The 18,961-nt window shown below is 41.2% G+C and overlaps 2 protein-coding genes across 9 annotated transcripts in view; one reads left to right on the top strand and one right to left on the bottom strand.

Moving 5' to 3' along the window:
• The window catches only part of akap7 (A-kinase anchoring protein 7), a 45,263-nt gene extending 36,634 nt beyond the window's left edge, over positions 1–8,629 (bottom strand). The window contains exons 1-8 of one of the 2 annotated variants that reach the window (XM_084149102.1): positions 8,366–8,518; positions 7,949–8,131; positions 6,781–6,921; positions 6,182–6,327; positions 4,666–4,802; positions 3,831–3,991; positions 3,097–3,209; positions 2,115–2,262 (exon numbers count right to left, since the gene is read on the bottom strand). In XM_084149102.1, the coding sequence (XP_084005228.1) occupies positions 2,115–2,262; positions 3,097–3,209; positions 3,831–3,991; positions 4,666–4,802; positions 6,182–6,327; positions 6,781–6,921; positions 7,949–8,111 (1,009 nt within the window). In that variant the 5' untranslated portion in view covers positions 8,112–8,131; positions 8,366–8,518. Of the gene's footprint in view, positions 1–2,114; positions 2,263–3,096; positions 3,210–3,830; positions 3,992–4,665; positions 4,803–6,181; positions 6,328–6,780; positions 6,922–7,948 lie in introns of both variants that reach the window. The other variant, XM_084149101.1, reaches the window with a different exon arrangement.
• Positions 8,630–8,643: 14 nt separating this feature from the next.
• LOC311106707 (protein 4.1-like) overlaps positions 8,644–18,961 on the top strand; it is a 94,389-nt gene continuing 84,071 nt past the window's right edge. For 5 of the 7 annotated variants that reach the window (XM_084149103.1, XM_084149106.1, XM_084149108.1 and 2 more), the window contains exon 1: positions 13,460–13,642. The gene's annotated coding sequence lies outside the window, so the exon portion shown is untranslated. Of the gene's footprint in view, positions 8,725–9,748; positions 9,915–10,873; positions 11,299–13,459; positions 13,643–18,961 lie in introns of those variants that run through there. The other 2 variants (XM_084149111.1, XM_084149105.1) reach the window with 2 other exon arrangements.

Here is an 18,961-nt window from a genome sequence, read left to right on the forward strand (position 1 = left end):
GTGACTTCCATCTGGCCACTCTAACATAAAGGCCTGATTGGTGGAGTGCTGCAGAGATTGTTGTCCTTCTGGAAGGTTCTCCCATCTCCACAGAGGAACTCCGGAACTCCGTCGGGTTCTTGGTCACATCCCTGACCAAGGCCCTTCTCCCCCGATTGCTCAGTTTGGCCAAGCGGCCAGCTCTAGGAAGAGTCTTGGTGGTTCCAAACTTATTTCATTTAAGAATGATGCACGCCACTGTGTTCTTCCACACCTTAATTGCTGCTGACATTTTTTGGTACCCTTCCCCAGATCTGTGCCTCGACACAATCCTGTCTCGGAGCTCTACGGACAATTCCTTCGACCTCATGGCTTGGTTTTTGCTCTGACATGCACTGTCAACTGTGGGACCTTATATAGACAGGTGTGTGCCTTTCCAAATCATGTCCAATCAATTGAATTTACCACAGGTGGACTCCAATCAAGTTGTACAAACATCTCAAGGATGCTCAATGGAAACAGGATGCACCTGAGCTCAATTTTTAGTCTCATAGCAAAGGGTCTGAATACTTATGTAAATAAGGTATTTCTGTTCTTTATCCTTAATAAATTAGCAACATTTTCTAAAAACCTGTTTTTGCTTTGTCATTATGGGGTATTGTGTGTATATTTGAGGGGGAAAAAACAATTTAATCAATTTTAGAATAAGGCTGTAACGTAACAAAATGTGTAAAAAGTCAAGGGGTCTGAATACTTTCCGAATGCATTGTTTACTGAACAAAAATATAAACGCAACATGTAAAGTGTTGGTCCCATGTTTCATGAGCTGAAATAAAAGATCCCACAAAAAGCAATTTTCTCTCAAATGTTGTGCAAAAATGTGTTTACATCCCAGTTAGTGAGCATTTCTCCTATGCTGAGATAATCCACCCACCTGACAGGTGTGGCATATCAAGAAGCATATTAAAACAGCATTATCATTACACAGGTGCACTTTGTGCTGGGGACAATAAAAGCCCACTCTAAAATGTGCAGTTTCGTTCGCACAACAGAATGCCACAGATGTCTCAAGTTGAGGGAGCGTGCAATTGGCAAGCTGACTGCAGGACCTCCATATCTGGCTTATTCACCTGCGGGATCGTCTGAGACCAGCCACCGGGCCAGCTGATGAAACAGTGGGTTTGCACAAGCAAACATTTTTATCACAAACTGTCAGAAACCGTCTCAGGGAAGCTCATCTGCGTGCTCGTCGTCCTCACCAGGGTCTTGACCTGACTGCAGTTCGGCGTCGTAACTGACTGCTCAACTTCGATGGACACTTGCACGCTGGAGAAGTGTGCTCTTCACGGATGAATCCTAGTTTCAACTGTACCGGGCAGATGGCGTCGTGTGGGAGAGCGGTTTGCTGATGTCAATGTTGTGAACTGAGTGCCCCATGGTGGCGGTGGGGTTATGGTATGGGCAGGCATAAGCGACGGACAACGAACACAATTGTGTTTTATCGATACCGTGACGAGATCCTGAGGCCCATTGTTGTGCCATTCATCCACCGCCTCATGTTTCAGCATGATAATGTACGGCCCCATGTCACAAGGATCTGTAAACAATTCCATGAAGCTGAACATGTCCCAGTTCTTCCATGGCCTGCCTACTCACCAGACATGTCACCCATTGAGCATGTTACGGACTTATTTTCTCATCCACGCCCCTACTTTTTTTTTTTTAAGGTATCTGTGACCAACGGATGCATATCTGTATTCACAGTCATGTGAAATCCATAGATAAGGGCCTAATGAATTTATTTCAATAGTCTGATTTCCTTATATGAACTGTAACTCAGTAAAATCTTTGAAATTGTTGCATGTTGCATTTATATTTTTGTTCAGTGTATATTCTGAATTTATATTTGTATTGTTATTACTTTTATCTATGAAATGGCAGTTGAGAGAAGTTTGCCAAGTGAGTCAACAGCAAGACAGAGGCACCAACATAAATACATGTCTTATCTTTATTTTGAAGGTCTTGGCTCCCTTTCTTCAACTCCACCACACTATGTGTAACCATGTCAATAATGCTGAGAGCAGATGAGATTTTCAGTCCTAATAATTTTTTTCTGCCTCACCGTGTCTACTCACCGAATGTAACGGAGGCCTCTTGGTGGTAGTATCCATCTGGCATCTTTTTCTTCAACATTGAGCAGAGGTCCAGCCTGATCACCCTCTCGTCTCCAAAATGATGCTGAGCGTAGTCAGAGTACAGCTCAGGGTCCAGCTTCTTCACACCCTGGGAGACAACACAGGCAGACACACAGAGACATGGGGATGTGCTCGCTGTCACGTCTGACCAGATATGGATGTTCTTGAACACACCCATCCACCCTGACCCCACACAGTAACACGTGCACACATAGGAGGAACACGCAGGAAATGTGTCATCCACCACCAACAAACAGATTAAGCTGGCAGCTCCCATTTTTCACTCCAACCCCCAGGTCAAATCCTCATCCCTCCTGCCAGACCAGACCATCTATTAATATCTATCTGCTGCCATAACCATCAGTCACTTAGCCACGATGGTAAACATAACCATCAGTCACTTAGCCACGATGGTAAACATGTCACACAGAGTGGACCGCTGTTACAAATCTACATTCTCTCAAAGTGAACATCATTGTTTACAATTTTATCAAAGGGCCTGCTTCCTTCCACGGGACAGTGACGTAGACTAAAGCCATTTAAAAGCTCCAGTATCACAGGACTAACTTTTACTCATTTTGTATCACTGTATTTTTATAGGGTATAATCCTTTATACGCTCCACAACTACTGATTTTCATTCCCAAGTCACTGAATGATCATGCAGAGACTGTTATTTCATGATAATACACATTATTATAAGCAATTACATTATCGTAAGGCCTTTGGTCTTGTATCGAAGACTCCAGACAGCCATTAACATTCATTTCAGTTGATTTAAGTCAATCAAGATTAATACGAGCCAGAATACAAATGTACACCTAGCTGTGAATGACTCAGCCTGTTGTTTCAGTCTGTCTGAGTCTGTGTTGTTCTCTATGCATGCCATTCCAGCAGGAGTGATGAGGAGTGATGAGGCTCACCTGACTGCGTAGCTTAGGAGCTTTGGACAGTTTCATGAAGGTAAGGTGGGGCTTGAACGCTTTGCCGTCGCCGGACGAGAGGCCTTTCTCCTCAAATGTTTTCCTCACAACCCCTGGAGCGAATGACCAGAGACGGGGAGAGAGAGAGGGTGATGGGAAAAACAACAGCAGATCTATTTGCAATGCAGGACCGCGAGGGAGAGAGCAACTTTAGCCCAGGATGGTGTAAAATAAAGAGATAATCAATAGGAGGAGAGGAGAGAAAAGAAGAGGGCGGGGGTATAGCGGTTAGTGGAAGTACAGGAATGGGCAGGACAGCTGCTGATAACATAATCCATTAGTGTCTGTATTTAGGGAAGCTTTCTCCATCTAAAAAACACAGTTTAATTGGAAACAGTAAGTAATACGTGAAAAGTTAACAAATAATACCAATATATCAGATTTTGCTAAAGAGAGAAAAAAGCTAAACATGAAATATTATTTTATGAACAGAAAGCATTTCAAATGGGTAAACAAAACTGTGCTGAGGGCTGACCCTTGGAAATCCTCATACATAACAGATGTATCCTGAATTGGCAGCCCAGCCCAGCTCAAATCCATATACGACTAACATATAGCTAGCAAGGCACGGTAAGTGACGTCAAAGATTACGCACACGAGAGAGAAGCAGGAGGATGGAAAAAAAAAAAGGAGAGTGGGTGGGGGAACAGTAGCCGACTAGCATTAGCACCCACCTGTGATCTGGGCCAGCGTGGCGAGGTGTTCTCCCTGGGCCAGCTCTACGAACGCCACCTCATTCCTGAAGTGTCTGATGCCGTGGAAGGGCAGGATGAGCTCCCGCCCCCGCAGCAGGTCCTGCAGCTCTGCCTTCATCTGGGCTACTGCACACGCCGCCCTGCAGTCAGCACAGCACAACAGCCAGATCAATCCCATGTCATTAATCCCCTCTACATCCTCTCTCCATCCTCTTTCTCTTCCCACCACACCATGCTCACACACTAGCCATTCAGGCTAATACATCATTCATCCCTGCAGTATTTAGTGATGCAAAGATAAATTGCCAGGGATGTGTACACAGTCAGATCTGTAACCATGTGTTTATCATAGGGAGATACTAGGCCTATATATATTCAGTGGTTTTAGAGGTTAAAAAAAGAGGACGTTGTTGTTTACTGTATGTTTTCAGATTTTATTTATTTTAACCTATTGACAAATTATAGTTTAATCAATATTGTCGTTACAAATTGTTTCATTTATTAAGGATCCCCATTAGCTCTTCCTGGGGTCCAAACAAATTAAGGGCAAAAATAAAAAATTCCATATAACATTATTACACCACTACATATCTAAAATACAACATTTATAATACCACCATACATACGTGTGTAGAGTGTGTGTGTGTGTGTGTGTCTCCTCACAGTCTGCATCGTTCCAAAAGGTGTCGTTTTATCAGTTTTGTTAATAAAATGTGTAGGACATAGAAACAGACATTAGAATTATTCTACTACTATCCCTATAAACAGGGTGGCTATCTGGTTGAAATAGTTGAGATCAGCTGCAGACACTCACAAGTTGACTTCCTCTTGACTGGCCAAGTGGGTCACCAGCAGCGTGATGTGGAGACTGCCCACAGGCACCAGAGCCCGCGTGAGTCTGGAGTCTCTCTGCATCACCAGCGCCTGCACCACCCCCACACCTTCACTGATCTGCACAAGTAGAACACGCCATTCATCCTCTTGCCATTCAGTTCCAGCATTTATATATAATAACCAGATAGCATTTAACTGCAGGGCACTCCTACATCATATGAAGGAATGTGCCTACCTGATTTCCAAAAGTTGTTTATATATTATAGAGATCAGTCCTTTCGGGAGCCCAGATAATTTATATATAAATCTAATCATTGGATGGTTCGGTAGTTGGGTTTCCAGCATAGCTGACCTAAATTGGAAATATAGAAAAAAGGAGTTGCCTGGTAATGTGTATGTATCTTTCAAATCTTGGAATGTTGTCAAACCATTACTGTCCATGACATCGGTAAGGATTCCACATTTGGACCATGGGGGGGATGCAAAAGGCCGCTCTCCAGATCGTGAAATATTGGAGTATGGGCATGCTGTTTTGATTCCCAGTTACATCGTTTTTTTACATTACGAAGAAATATAAATTGTGTAAGCAATAATAGGACCAAAGCGTAGTTTACATTGTTTAAGGGATACACAGTATCAGTAAACGCCACCTCTTCCAGGGTAATAGGAGACACCATATTTCCTCTCTATACTCAGCCAGGGGGCAGAAGAATCATGTTTAAATCAATTTAGGATGGGGCGAAATGCTAGTGCCTGGAAATATAATTTAAAGTTTGGTAAGAATAGTCCTCCTACATCTTTCCCCCCTTTGTAAATGTGTTAAGTTTATCCGGGATCGTCTACCTTGACATATACATTTTGAAACCACACTAAGAATGTAATCCCAATAGCCAGAAGGGGAAGCCATGCGACGCATTGAACTACAGAAATTCAGCCGAGGCAATATATTCATTTTGACAGAGATATTCTGCCGGTTAAAGTAACTGGGATATTATTCCATATACTGAGGTCGGATTAAATTGATTTGAGCGTTCTGTTATAGTTTCTGACAATGGTTTTATCCAAGGAAGGAAATATATCTACTCCCAAATATTTAAAATGGGAAACGATTGGGATTCCGTAAGTAGGGATGGAGTCCTCCATCGGGGTCTTGAGAGGCAATAGGGCTGATTCGGTTAGATAAATTTTATAGCTTGAGATGAAGCTGAATTTAGCATCTAAGATATGTAATAGTCGACGGAGGTTATACAAGGATAAACGCTTTTTAACAAACGCGCTTCGGTCAGTGTCGAGACGGCACAACAACATTTTAGAAAACAGTTTAATATCTGTGTTTATCAAAGATAGGGGGCAATAGTAAGTAGCAGTTGTTTTGTGATCACATGCAGTATGTATTCTAAATATAGTGATATATGGAGACACTATATAGAGAAATACCCCCAAATAAAATAGAATAAAAATGCATTTCTCAATAAAAATATATCACTAAATTGTACCTTGGGATTTGTGATGGGTATTGAAACAAAGTAGTTTGGGCGTTGTGTTTCCTTCTTTTTCTTTGTATCTGCATCCTCCTCACTTTCTACCCGACCACTTGCACCTCTCTTTCGTTTAATTTTCAATTTGGCCTCTGGCTTGGTGACTGGGGGAAATGTAACACAACGATATTAGTGTTGTACAAGAGGCAAATGTGTGATTCCATTATTCTGTAGTTGGATTTGACTGCCCTCCTGTAAAACCAACTGCCAGTCAAGTCAACAATGCATTATTCATCGCCAGTAGGCAGCTGGAGGAAATTTGAATGCAAGGGCAGCTGCGGTACAAGGAAGATCCTTGCATCAACTGGCAACTACAAATAACCAGTCATTATTGACTTACAGAGTTGGTGCCGCTAGTCAAATTACTGCTCTCCTACTCGCCCGGCCAGTTAAAATGGAAAATACCATCAACTGGTCACACTATGGGAACTATTGAACACATCCTCTCAATGAAGGTATGTTACAACTAACTATGTTATTTTAGTCTGGACATGTTGATTTGAGTTAGCCTGGATTCAACTGCAAAACAAATAATATGGCATAAACGGTTTACTTACAGCCAAGGTCCTTCCATATTGCTGTACTTGTGAATGGAAGTTCTGACATAAAATTGTCAGAACATTCTGATGACTTAGACTTGTGTTTCCTTCCACGTGGCTTTTTGGGTTTCTTCTTGATCCTCTTCACTATATCATGTTCTGAGGAACAAGGGGGAGATGATGACAGCATGTGAAAGGCTAAGCTGGATCCTTCAAATACCTCAGACATACTTTTCAAGAAAAAGGCTCTCCAAGTATCTGGATGCTGTGTGAATGTAATGAATGTTTGTAGCTAGTGAATATAAGCTATTCCTTGGAAGTAGTTGAGTAACAGCAAAAATGGATCATTCTACAATTTATGGTCTGACTGCACGGATTGTGTGTGTGACTCCACCCCATCCACTGTTCTGCTTTGGGGCAATTCCAAGGTAATGAAATTACGCTGAGACACAGACCTTTCACTTAAAAAATGTAAACCAAACAAAAACCATTGATTTCAAAGTTATAACTAACCATATAACTCTATGCACAAGTTCAATTTTGTACAATTTCCACAGAAATTTTTACAAAAACACATTTACAGGAAGAACACTGCAGATACAAAGTTTGGTACCAGAAGAAAACTGAGGGAGATTTTACCGTAAGTCTGTTACCAAACATTTTTTCCAGTAAAACATTTTTTATTTACTGTGTAATAGTGATTGTGCATAGAGTTATATGGTCATTGTGCACAGATTTCTATGGTTTGTTAAACATTGAAATCAATGGTTTTTGTTTGGTATACATTTTAAAGTGAAAAATCTGAGTCTGAGTGTAATTCTGTTACCATGGAATTACCCTTTGACAACAACAAGCATGTAAACAGTATGCTAGAAGGTCAGACATCTTGTGATGCACTGTGAGAGTGAAGATACTATAATTCTGATATTAGGCCATGACACTGGCCACCACTAAGACAGTACATAATAACAACATACTGTACTTGGATGGAAACAAAGGGGGTTCTATCTGTTTGTGCAGCATGTCATCCAATAAATTACTGTGGGATGCACTTTCCCTTTGATGTCAGACAATGAGAATAGTACTTTCACACAATTCTCTAATCATAATTTGTGAGTTTTCTATTTCAGTGATTATACATGTAGTGAAAACAAGCACCACAGATGGTAGGCTATATATTTCTCACCAGGGGCAATGATATCCTTCACATTACAATGCAAGTGACTCTCCTCTGCAGCAACTGGATCAGTTGATGCATCATGTGCAGGTGACAGCAGGTGGTCGTTGCCATGTTCCATGTTGTTCGTTTCGAGCTCGACAGCATAATCAGTCCAAGTGACCCGCTGCATTTCATTTAAGTTTACCAGACCTTGAGGTAACACAGAGAAGTAGCAGCAACTGTTTTGACGAGCTTTGGTCAAATTCAGCGAGGGACTTCGTGCAGTTCGCACATTGATGTTTTCAGCTACAAGCACTATTTGAAGCCGACAAATCCCTCTAAAATATTTAAAGAACTGAAGTCCTAGCATGACAACCTAAACGAGATAAACCAGTTCGCTAGCTACATAATTATAGCATTTGTGCGGAAGGACAGCTTACTCACATGTGATCAGGCCATGGGATTCAGTCTTTAGGTGCTAGCTAACTTTAGCTAACGCCTGCCACCTGTTGAAATAAATCAAGTTAGCTCGTTAACTAGCTATAACCTCGATAGCATGGCTACGACAGCAGACAGGCTGACTAAACGGAGCATGTGCTTGCACAAACTTGTCACTCACTCGTTCGAAAAGAGTCACGTGTTGCTTATGGCTAGCATAGCTAGCCAACATGATTCACTACACATGTAAACACAGGACTACGGATACTCAAAAGGATCAAATTACATTCGCTAATGACAAAAACTAAAGTTACCGTTGTCATATGACATTCTCGTGCTCAACGCTACAGTTTTGGAACATAATGGTAATGTTACCTTTTGTATTTGTTTGTCTGTAAACGACTAAATCAGCGGTTTACTCTTCAGAATATAAAACATATCATAATACATATGTAGTGATGTTGATTAGTAACACACTTTGTATTTGACACTGTTACTGAAACAATGATTCACTCTGCTAATTTATACAGTAGCTAGAGTTAATGGGGTGAGGTCATATTACAATATTGCACAGGAAACGTATTTACCAAGTAATGCATTTCCTTCAACAGCTAAATTCAGAGCACTAATTTATCTCACTAAATGTTGAGAGTTGTCCGTCACTTTTCTGTGCCTGAGAACTGGTACTTTCTGAAAACATATAGACAGAAACAGGTGGTGATAGAGTATCAGTTTATGCGCTATAGGCTTAATTAGACCAGGCCACAGAGGACTCGTAACAGAGGACCCCAGGACATGGTTTGTAACGCACACATGCTGTGTAGGTGGCCTAGTGAACAACACACACAGCCCAGACCAGAACAGAAGATACACAAAATAGATTAGAGCTCTTATAACTATCTGAGTACTTTAGTTTGTCTCTTCTCTTCATGTATATAATAACTGAGGGGAAAATACTGATCAAATCAATACACACCTTCCTGTATTTGTGTTAGTGACAGTTATCAGCGTTGTAATTACAGCAATGTATTGCCTCTCTTGTAAAATGACACAGAAGTTACATACATTGAGGTGATCCTGAAGGACAGATCTCTCAACAAGCCAGTAGTTTGTCATCCTATAACATTGAGTCCAATTCACCTTCTGAAGCTTATACAGTATTGAAATGACATTAAAAACATTCATTTAATTTCTGTTAAATTTCCATACAATCCATGAGAAGTACACCACACTCCTTCCTTGTTCACCATCCTCTCCTCAGGTAACACCTGTATTGTTTGCAGAACAAACAGTGCCTTGAAAGAAAAAGGCTCACGTATGTGCTTCTCTCTCTACCTTTCACGCCTTTGTTTGTGTTTTGTAACTGTAAACCACTGGATTTGGTTTCAGTTTGTGGGGGAGATATCTGCCATCACCGAAAGGGAACAGGTGTAATAGCAGGACCAGTTTGGCGACTTGTTCTTGAACTAAACAGAAGCAGACAGGTGAACGCATGGAATGTCTCTCCCCATCTTACCCCTGGTGCCCATGTCACTTGTAGTACACGGTCTCTGAGGTGAGTAAGAATCTGAAACGCCTATATTTGCTCAAAGTACCTTCCCCCAGGATATGTGACATGGGGTGCAGTGTTCAACAACAGCTATCATTCATAGAACTACAATTAAGATGTTTTACATGTAAATTGTAGCCGTGTATGTGTTTTATATAAATCAAAATATGTATTTTTACACTGAAATATTCATGAAATGTACAGTATATAATCTCAAAGATGTGTAATTGATTGCGGTATGTACTGAATGTCAGTCATTAAAGGCATATGCATGCATGAAACAGATTATAATGTGGAGGATTCAAATTCATGGCATTTTAGTCATTCCATCAGCTCCACTGTCATGCACCTGTACACATTTTAGTCATTTAGCAGATGCTCTTATCCAGAGCTACTTACATGAGGAATTAGGGTTAAGTGCCTTGCTCAAGGGCACATCGACAGATGTCGGTTCAGGGATTAGAACCAGCAACCTTTCGGTTACTGGCACAACGCTCTTAACCACTAAGCTACCTGCCGCCCGGTAGTCATCCTGCGTCATGGAATCCATTTATGACATTACAGCGAGGCTATTGCATGAAAAGGTTATGAAGAGCAGTTGCTGTCATCTCAATCATCAGTCAAACAATGACAGTGGAGCTGCTGCCTTAAAAAGTAGAGGCTTTTGAACCAGGCTGCCTGTGTTCAAGGCTCAGCCCCAAGTTAGCATCAAGAGGATTTACGTGCACACGGAGTGTGACAGTCACTGCTCCAAGTACTACTTCTTTCTCCCTCTTAATCCACTGTTGCCTTTAACACTAGCCCTCCTCATTGGTCAGCAGTAAGGAGAACTAGCGGATACTCTTTTCATCCCACTGGAATTTGCCTCATCGAAGGCAAACCTGACCTAGCTCTTCTACCACAGGGAATGTTAACCTAGAGCAACCGCTTCGCCATCAAAGAGTAAGCAGCCAGGGTATATTTTAATGCACTTGTTTTTTAATGCATTTGATATCTACGGGCCAGATGGTGAATTGTGATAATTCTTCTAACTAATCCCTTTGGGTAAATCTGCATAGCCACCATGTTCCAGGATTTGACAAGAAACAACAACCCTGGGTGGTTAAGAGAGGACAGTTTGATTCCCTGGTAGTATCACTGCACATATCATGCTAATCAACTGGAACTAGGATTTATCTGTCTGTAATCTGTAATTGATCATCTGTGGCTTAAACAGGAACAACACTATTGAGGTACATAATTTCTCTTTTACTTATTGTTTTAAATTCTAAAACTATTAAATGAATACAAGATAGGCCTAATTCTCTATTTGTCTTTGTTTTGCACCCGGATCTCTTGGGATGTATCGGTGGACCTGGCTGTCATCTGGGATCATGTTCATCTTCTGCTGGTGAGTTGGATGTTACTTTTACTTTGATGTGTGAAGAAAGACAGAATATGTTTAGTTCAATGTATCAAGAACTGTAATTTGGCTATTTTGCTTTGCATTTGTGCTTTAATCCTATCCTAAATTGATCTTTCAAAACCTTTTGACCAAAAAAATGTGCTCTTTAAAATGTGATTCCTCAGTCTATTTTATATGTATTATTTGGTTGGCTGAAATTAAGATGTTGGTTTTGGTTTCATCATGGTTTGATGTTTCAGATGAAGGCTTTTTGACACATGACAGTGTTGTGAGTGACCATTTAGACCTCTGTAACACAGTCCTATTATGAGTTACAACACAGTGGCATTCTTAAGGAAAAATCGACTCAATCTATCTTTTGGTATTTTTTTCATTAGCATTTTGCATCATCATCATGATGTGACACTTTGCTTCTCTTAAGTCCAATATCTTGAAAACTTGACTGCTGACATGCAAAACATTTTGGGACTGTATCAAGAGTGGACTAATGAAATAAATACCAAAATACCGTTTTTGAGTGGTTTTCCTTTAATGTTCTCTGTGCAGTAAGTATAAGTAGCCCAGTATAATCACTAGACTATATGTACACACCTTATACACACTCACACACACTACATTGAAACCCACACACATTCACATACACACACACTGACACAACACAAACAGTACATACGCACACTTTTAAACTCATCATTTGCTGCTGCTACTCTGTTCATTATTTTAATCTTATCTATCCTGATGCCTAGTCACTTTACCCTGCCTTCATGTGGATACAGTATCTACCTCAAATACTTTGTACCGCTCTCTGCACATTGATCTAGTACTGGTACTCCCTGTATATAGCTCCATTCTTGTGTATTTTATTTTATTCCTCATGTTACAATTAAATCTTTCTTAATTGTTTTACTCTGGGTCATTGGGAAAGGCTCGATTTTGATTTACTCGCATGTCTACATCAAGGTTATAAACAAAGACAAGGCCATCGGCCCATTGATCCATTACTCTACAAACATAAAAAAAATAGGCAATCAGTGCATTAATAAAGCACACTCAACCTCCTAAACTGAAAGTGGTATATTGATTCCCAGTGCCCACAACAGAATATCTGCTATGTAATGGATATTTGATGGCAAGTGAAATTGCTAATGGTTGTTGTGTGTGTGCTGCTGCATTACCCTGCAGCAAGGTGGTCCATTCTTTATTTGTTTTGCCAAGTAAAGCTGTTTATGTCATATGATGCTTCTGTTGTTGAACTTAAACACATGACACTGTGTTCTTTAATACTAAATTTGGTCCGTTTAAAAACAAAAATGTTTAGTCTGTCCATGTCAAAATGATACGGTGTTGTCTCTGCTTCACATTCATTTCCAAAAGGAATTGAAAGGCAACATGTCAACCAAATATCATGGGATCATTACAAGCTTACACTGAGTGTACCAGACATTAGAAACACCTTCCTAATATTGAGTTGCAACACTTTTTGCCCTCAGAACAGCCTCAATTTGTCAGGGCATGGACTCTACAAGGTGTCAAGCGTTCCACAGGGATGCTGGCCGATGTTGACTCCAATGCTTCCCACAGTTGTCAAGTTAGCTGGATGTTCTTTGGGTGGTGGACCCTTCTTTATACACACGGGAAACTGTTGAGCATGAAAAACCCAGCAGCGTTGCAGTTCTTGACACACTCAAACCGGTGCGCCTGGCACTTACTACCATACCCGGCTCAAGGGGACATATTTTGTCTTGCCCATTCGCCCTCTGAATGGTACACATACACAATCCATGTCTCAAGGCTTGAAAATCCTTCTTTAACCTGTCTCCTCCCCCTTCATCTACACTGATTGAAGTGGATTTAACAGGTGACATCAATAAGGGATCATAGCTTTACCTGGATTCACATGGTCAGTCTATGTCATGGAAAGAGCAGGGGTTCCTAATGTTTCTTACAATCAGTAAATTGTAAATGTAAAAACATTGCAATTACAAGAAATGTTCAGTAGTGGGAGCCACTTCATCACGCCAAACACTAATATACGTACAAATTGTAGGGCACCAATAGAAAAACGACTACATTTACAGACGAGTAGAGGAACCAATCACAATGCATTCTGTGATACTTGTAAAATGCCTAAGCCAATTACATTTGAGAGGCACATGTTTTTCTTTGTACTGGGCAGAGCTAGTGTGATCTACTGAGTTGGCTTTTCTCCCAGACAGATTTTATTTTTGGTCTGGGAATTTCAATTAGAGATTTTAGGAGGTTGACCAGAGCACATTTTTTATGAGGCCACGTTCTGAAAGTTTTTCTTATCTCATCTGAACTGCATCAGGTAAGTTGATTAGCAATGTTGTTACCTAATTGGTAGTCAGTGATAAATGTGAGGTAAACATCAGTGCTTGTAAAACTCCATTTACATCATTAGTAGCCATCTAGCTAGCGATGCAATGTTGGCACCAAACATTTCAAAACGTTTTTCACTTGGTAGGCTAGTAAGCCAGGCAGCTAAACTCAATTCCCGTGGTCAGTATCTATTGGAGCATCTCCATCTGTTCCTGTTCGGTATTGGGCATGGCATGTTTGTGAGTTCCACGCTTTTCAGAGGTAACGTTACTAGTTACCTATAAGTATGACTGGTTCTCAAGTGGGACCCAACATTTTACAACATAAGACAGCTGGCTTGCCCGCTAAATCTGACTCTTTGTGCAACATGTATGCCTTATATAAGTAAGTGGTAGTTAGTTAATCCTCAATCATTTTCTATAACCATGATGTGTACATTGTTGCTCCGCGTTACCTTCTGTTGGAACCTGTGGAAGCTCATTTGAGTTGAGGTACTTATCTAGAAGCTCCTGCAAGTTTGTCTAGTTAACGATAGTTGTCGACTTCATTATGTGTTTCAGAATGTGCCGAGTTACTGTATATTTGTTTGCTAGGGTAAATAATATTATAGCTCGCAGACCACACTGAAGAAAGAAAACATGCCAATATTAACAGCGGATACTGCACTGGTTACATCGATCGAGGATTTAATTTATGTAGTCCCCTGTAGCTCAGTTGGTAGAGCATGGCTCTTGCAACGCCAGGGTTGTGGGTTCGTTTCCCACGGGGGGCCAGTATGAAAATGTATGTACTCACTAACTGTAAGTCGCTCTGGATAAGAACGTCTGCTAAATGGCTAAAATGTAAATGGCGATTGAGAATTGTTGCTAGTAACGTTACCTGCAATCATCGTAAAAAGTTTGGCTATGTATCCGTTATTTGGATTTCTTTACAGTAACTCTCAAATCCTTTGATAATGCTTTCAAAATGAATCATGCTTGCAGAAGGCAGAAATTGCACGTGCCGGTAGCCCACAGTGTTTGTTTTGATTTCACGCGCAAAGCAGAGCTAGTTACGTAGCTAGTTAGCTGATAAACGCTAACGTTAGCTAGCTACGCTTTGTAAAATGTCCTTGTATTTTGTTACATTGTTATAAAGCGAGTGCACTTTTTGTTTTTAAATAATGGACTTCCTGGCGCCATCTTGCTTAAGTTGTGGCTGGAGGATGGGTGGCCACTTAACTCAAATACATTACAATGAATGAATGTGATGGTTTTGTAACGTAACATCATGAATGTGCAACGTGGTCTCAGAGCATTTCGTATTCTGTACATAAATCCGGCCAAGCACACGCACGTTCGTGGATGCAAGGTCCGATCACTTCTGACACCAATGTAATGTAAATGTAATGAAACAGGGAGGGAGCAGGTCTCCAACCCTCAACCTTCTTGCCCGAAGTCCAGCGCGCCATCGACTGTGTCTCAAAAGCTACAGTATGTTACGTTTCATATGGTATGTATTAATTTGTGGATGTCGTCTTACATTTCGTACGATATGTTACGAATTTGCAAAACGTATATATTACGAATTACAATTTGTTGTGGCTAACGTTAGCTAGCTCCAGGGCAGCATTTCCCAAACATGGTTTTTGCCCAAACACTACACAGCTGATTTGAACTATTTGAATCAGCTGTGTAGTGTTAGGGCAAAAAAACAAAATATACACCCCTTGGGGTCCCGATGATAGAGTTTGGGAAACCATGCTCAAGGTTAGGAGTTATGTTATATGGTTAGGGCAGGGGTGTCAAACTCATTTCCATGGAGGGCCTAGTGTCTGCAGGTTTTTGGTTTTTCCTTTCAATTAAGACCTAGACAACCAGGTGAGGGGAGTTCCTTACTAATCAGTTACCTTAATTAATCAATCAAGTACAAGGGAGGAGAGAACCCGCAGATACTCGGCCATCCGCTGAATGAGTTTGACACGTGGGTTAGCTAAAAGGGTTAGGGGATGGGTTAGCTAAAAAGTAAAAAGTAGTACGTAGTTGCTAAAGTTGTCTGTGATGAGATTCGAACACGCAATCTTTGGGTTGCTAGACGTTCTGGATAGAAGACCACCCATCCACCCCGAACCAACCGTCCTCCTTTCGTTTTTCCACATATTTGCCACATGCGCCGAATACAACAGATAATAATATGCCATTTAGCAGACGCTTTTATCCAAAGCGACTTAGTCATGTGTGCATACATTTTTACGTCCCGGGGATCGAACCCACTACCCTGGCGTTACAAGCGCCATGCTCTATCAATTGAGCTACAGAGGACCAGATGTAGACCTTACAGTGAAATGCTTACTTACAAGCCCTTAACCAACAATGCAGTTTTAAGAAAAGAAAAAAAAGTGTTAAGTAAAAAATAAAAATAGCAAATTATTAAAGAGCAGAAGTAAAATAAAACAACAGTAGTGAGGCTATATACAGGGGGGTACCGGTACAGAGTCAATGTGCAGGGGCAGCGGTTAGTCGAGGTAATTGAGGTAATATGTACATGTGGGTAGCGTTAGGGTTAGCCTTATGTAACCATACCATACTAATTTGAGTGTCCCGGATTTAAATTTGCTATGTTACATCTGAGGCCAGTTTGGAAAACTCAGTATTTCTCTCTCTCTCTGTGTTGCATCTGTGTGACAAATCCATGTAGCCTAATGACAGATGGCTTGCCATGAGCTCAAGGACACGCCTCACTTGTAGACACCCAAATTGGAAGAGAGCCAAGTGTAATTAAAACCTCACCCAAACCAAAACTAAATACCTTTTTTAACAGCTTTTTAAGGAGGAGCGGAAGTGAACCCTGGAACCCCAAAGAACTTCTGGTGCATTTGTAAACAACAGCTGTTCCGTCGCGGCTGTAAACCGCTAGCTAACTTAGTCTAGTTGTTTTCTCAAGGTCAAAATTAGCATTTTGACCATAGTATTCACGGGTGGGATAGTCCTTATGTCCGGGGATGAATCTATTTTTGAAAATGTAAAGTTTATAGAGTTCCCAAAGAAGCATCGCGGCGGGCTGCATTGCCTGCATGGGATAGTAACATTAGCAACAGGAGGTGGCGGCGCTAGGAAGATGTGTAGCACACGGGTAAGTTGTTTATCAAGTTAACCATCTAGGTAACGTCAGCTAGCTAACTACATATAAAAAGGATAGACAGCCATCCAATATTAGTTTTTTTTAAATGACTGAAACATTAGCTTGATCTGCTAAAAACAACCATGTTAGCTACCTAGCTAGTAGGTAGCTAATGAACAGATTTCTAGTCCCAAAGAGAACTACACTGTGTACAAAACATTAAGAACATCTTCCTAATCTTGACTTGCACCCCCCTTTTGCCCTCAGAACAGCCTCAATTCTTCGGGGCATGGACTCTACAAGGTGTCGAAAGCATTCCACAGAAATGCTGGCCCATGTTGACCCCAATGCTTCTCACAGCTGTGTCAAGTTGGCTGGATGTCCTTTGGGTGGTGGGCCATTCTTGATCAATTTACATTTTAGTCATTTAGCAGACGCTCTTATCCAGAGCGACTTACAGTTAGTGAGTGCATACGTTTTCATACACAAGTGAAGCTGTTTGAAAAAGCCAGCGGCATTGCAGTTCTTCACCCAAACCAGTGTGCCTGGCACCTACTACCATACCCCGTTCAAAGGCACTTCAATATTTTGTCTTGCCCATTCACCCTCTGAATGGCATACATACACAATCCATGTCTCGAAGCTTAAAAAGGCTTATTTAACCTGTCTCATCCCCTTCATCTTCACTGATTAGAAGTGGATTTAACAAGTGACATAAGGGATCATAGCTTTCACCTGGTCAGTCTGTCAAGGAAAGAGCTGGTGGTCATAATGTTTTGTACATTCAGTGCATGACAATACAAAAACACAATTGCAACGAAATATCAAATGTTACTTGAGAATAATGAAGAAAGTCCTGTTTCCTGACCTCAGATACAGAGACCTGTGAAAGCTGCTAAACCGTGTCTGCGGATGACGGTCCCAAAGAAAGTCCAAAGTCCTGGAAAGACTGAAGGGTATATCTCCAATAGGTTATATATGCTACTGGTTTACTGTTAGAATTGGTTGTAGGACTACAAAAATACTGTTAAAAGTAACAATGCATAGACCTAGAACATGCATGGCCAACTTTGCTCCTAGAGATCTAGCTACTGGGTGTGCAGATTTCTGTTCCAACCCAGACATTCTGCGAATTATTTGTATTAGACACTATTCATTTAACTATTCAATCCTCTCTTGTTTTGGAGTAAGATGAATGTCTATACCCACTAACCATTTTCATAGGCAGTCTTTGTATGATATTAAATAGTGTTGATTCTTTGAATTATGTATAGTGTGTTTTTTTGGTCATTGAACATTCCCAGTTTGTCTGTTTTATTTGGTTGTCACTCACTCATTTTGTCTGATGATATTGCACGGATTTGCAGCTGATGGTCCTTGATCATTGGTGTGGGTGTAACAATCCCTGTATGGCTGACCTAGGATGTAACCCCTGTCCACAACGGCACTTCATACCCACAAAGCAGCGTCCATTATCCTACCAAAACCATGATCTTGGTTGGGCTAGAATAACAGTACTTTAGGTCTCAGGGTAGATGACATCACCACATGATGGCTACTAGGGCTTAGTCTCACTTTGTCTTTCCTTGATTACCCTCATCCTTTCTCCTCACCTGAATTGTATCACAACTGTATTGGAGGAGAAGGTACAAGGTCCCTCCCCTCAGACCTTCTTCTCCAATGGGTTTTTAGGAGCCTAGCACTCACCTGTCAACTAGCTCACATGTGCTACACACTCACCCCTCTGCTACACTCCTTCTGCTCAGCGTCAACCTCAGCAGCCAGCAGAGCAGACTGAGTCAATCTAGCACCCAGATAATTAATTTTGTGGGTATTTAATTTTGCTACATTGACTCAGGTCACAGTCGGCGGCTGAGTTGTACTGTCGGTGTGTGACCGTAGCAAAGGGGAGCTGCAGGTGAGTTCTAGTAGCCACTGTGATGTGATGTCTCATCCCCCCTGAGATTTGCGTAGTGTCTCCTGCCTATCATGAATGTATCTATATTTTAATACCCTAAGCATCTCAGCTGCGGGAGGATCTCCAGCTGCAATTTTGCACCGATTTGCTTCATTCTGCTACACTCACTGTCCTCCTCGTCCAGTGGTTGGCATGTTAGCTACAAGGGTAATTTGATTAGGGCTTGCATCCCGAACGGGTCAGCCATACAGGGATGGAACGCCTACATTAATTACATGGCTACTTTGCAGA

Source organism: Coregonus lavaretus (assembly GCF_964263955.1).
Source record: "Coregonus lavaretus genome assembly, chromosome: 31".
Classification (NCBI taxonomy): Eukaryota; Metazoa; Chordata; class Actinopteri; order Salmoniformes; family Salmonidae; genus Coregonus; species Coregonus lavaretus.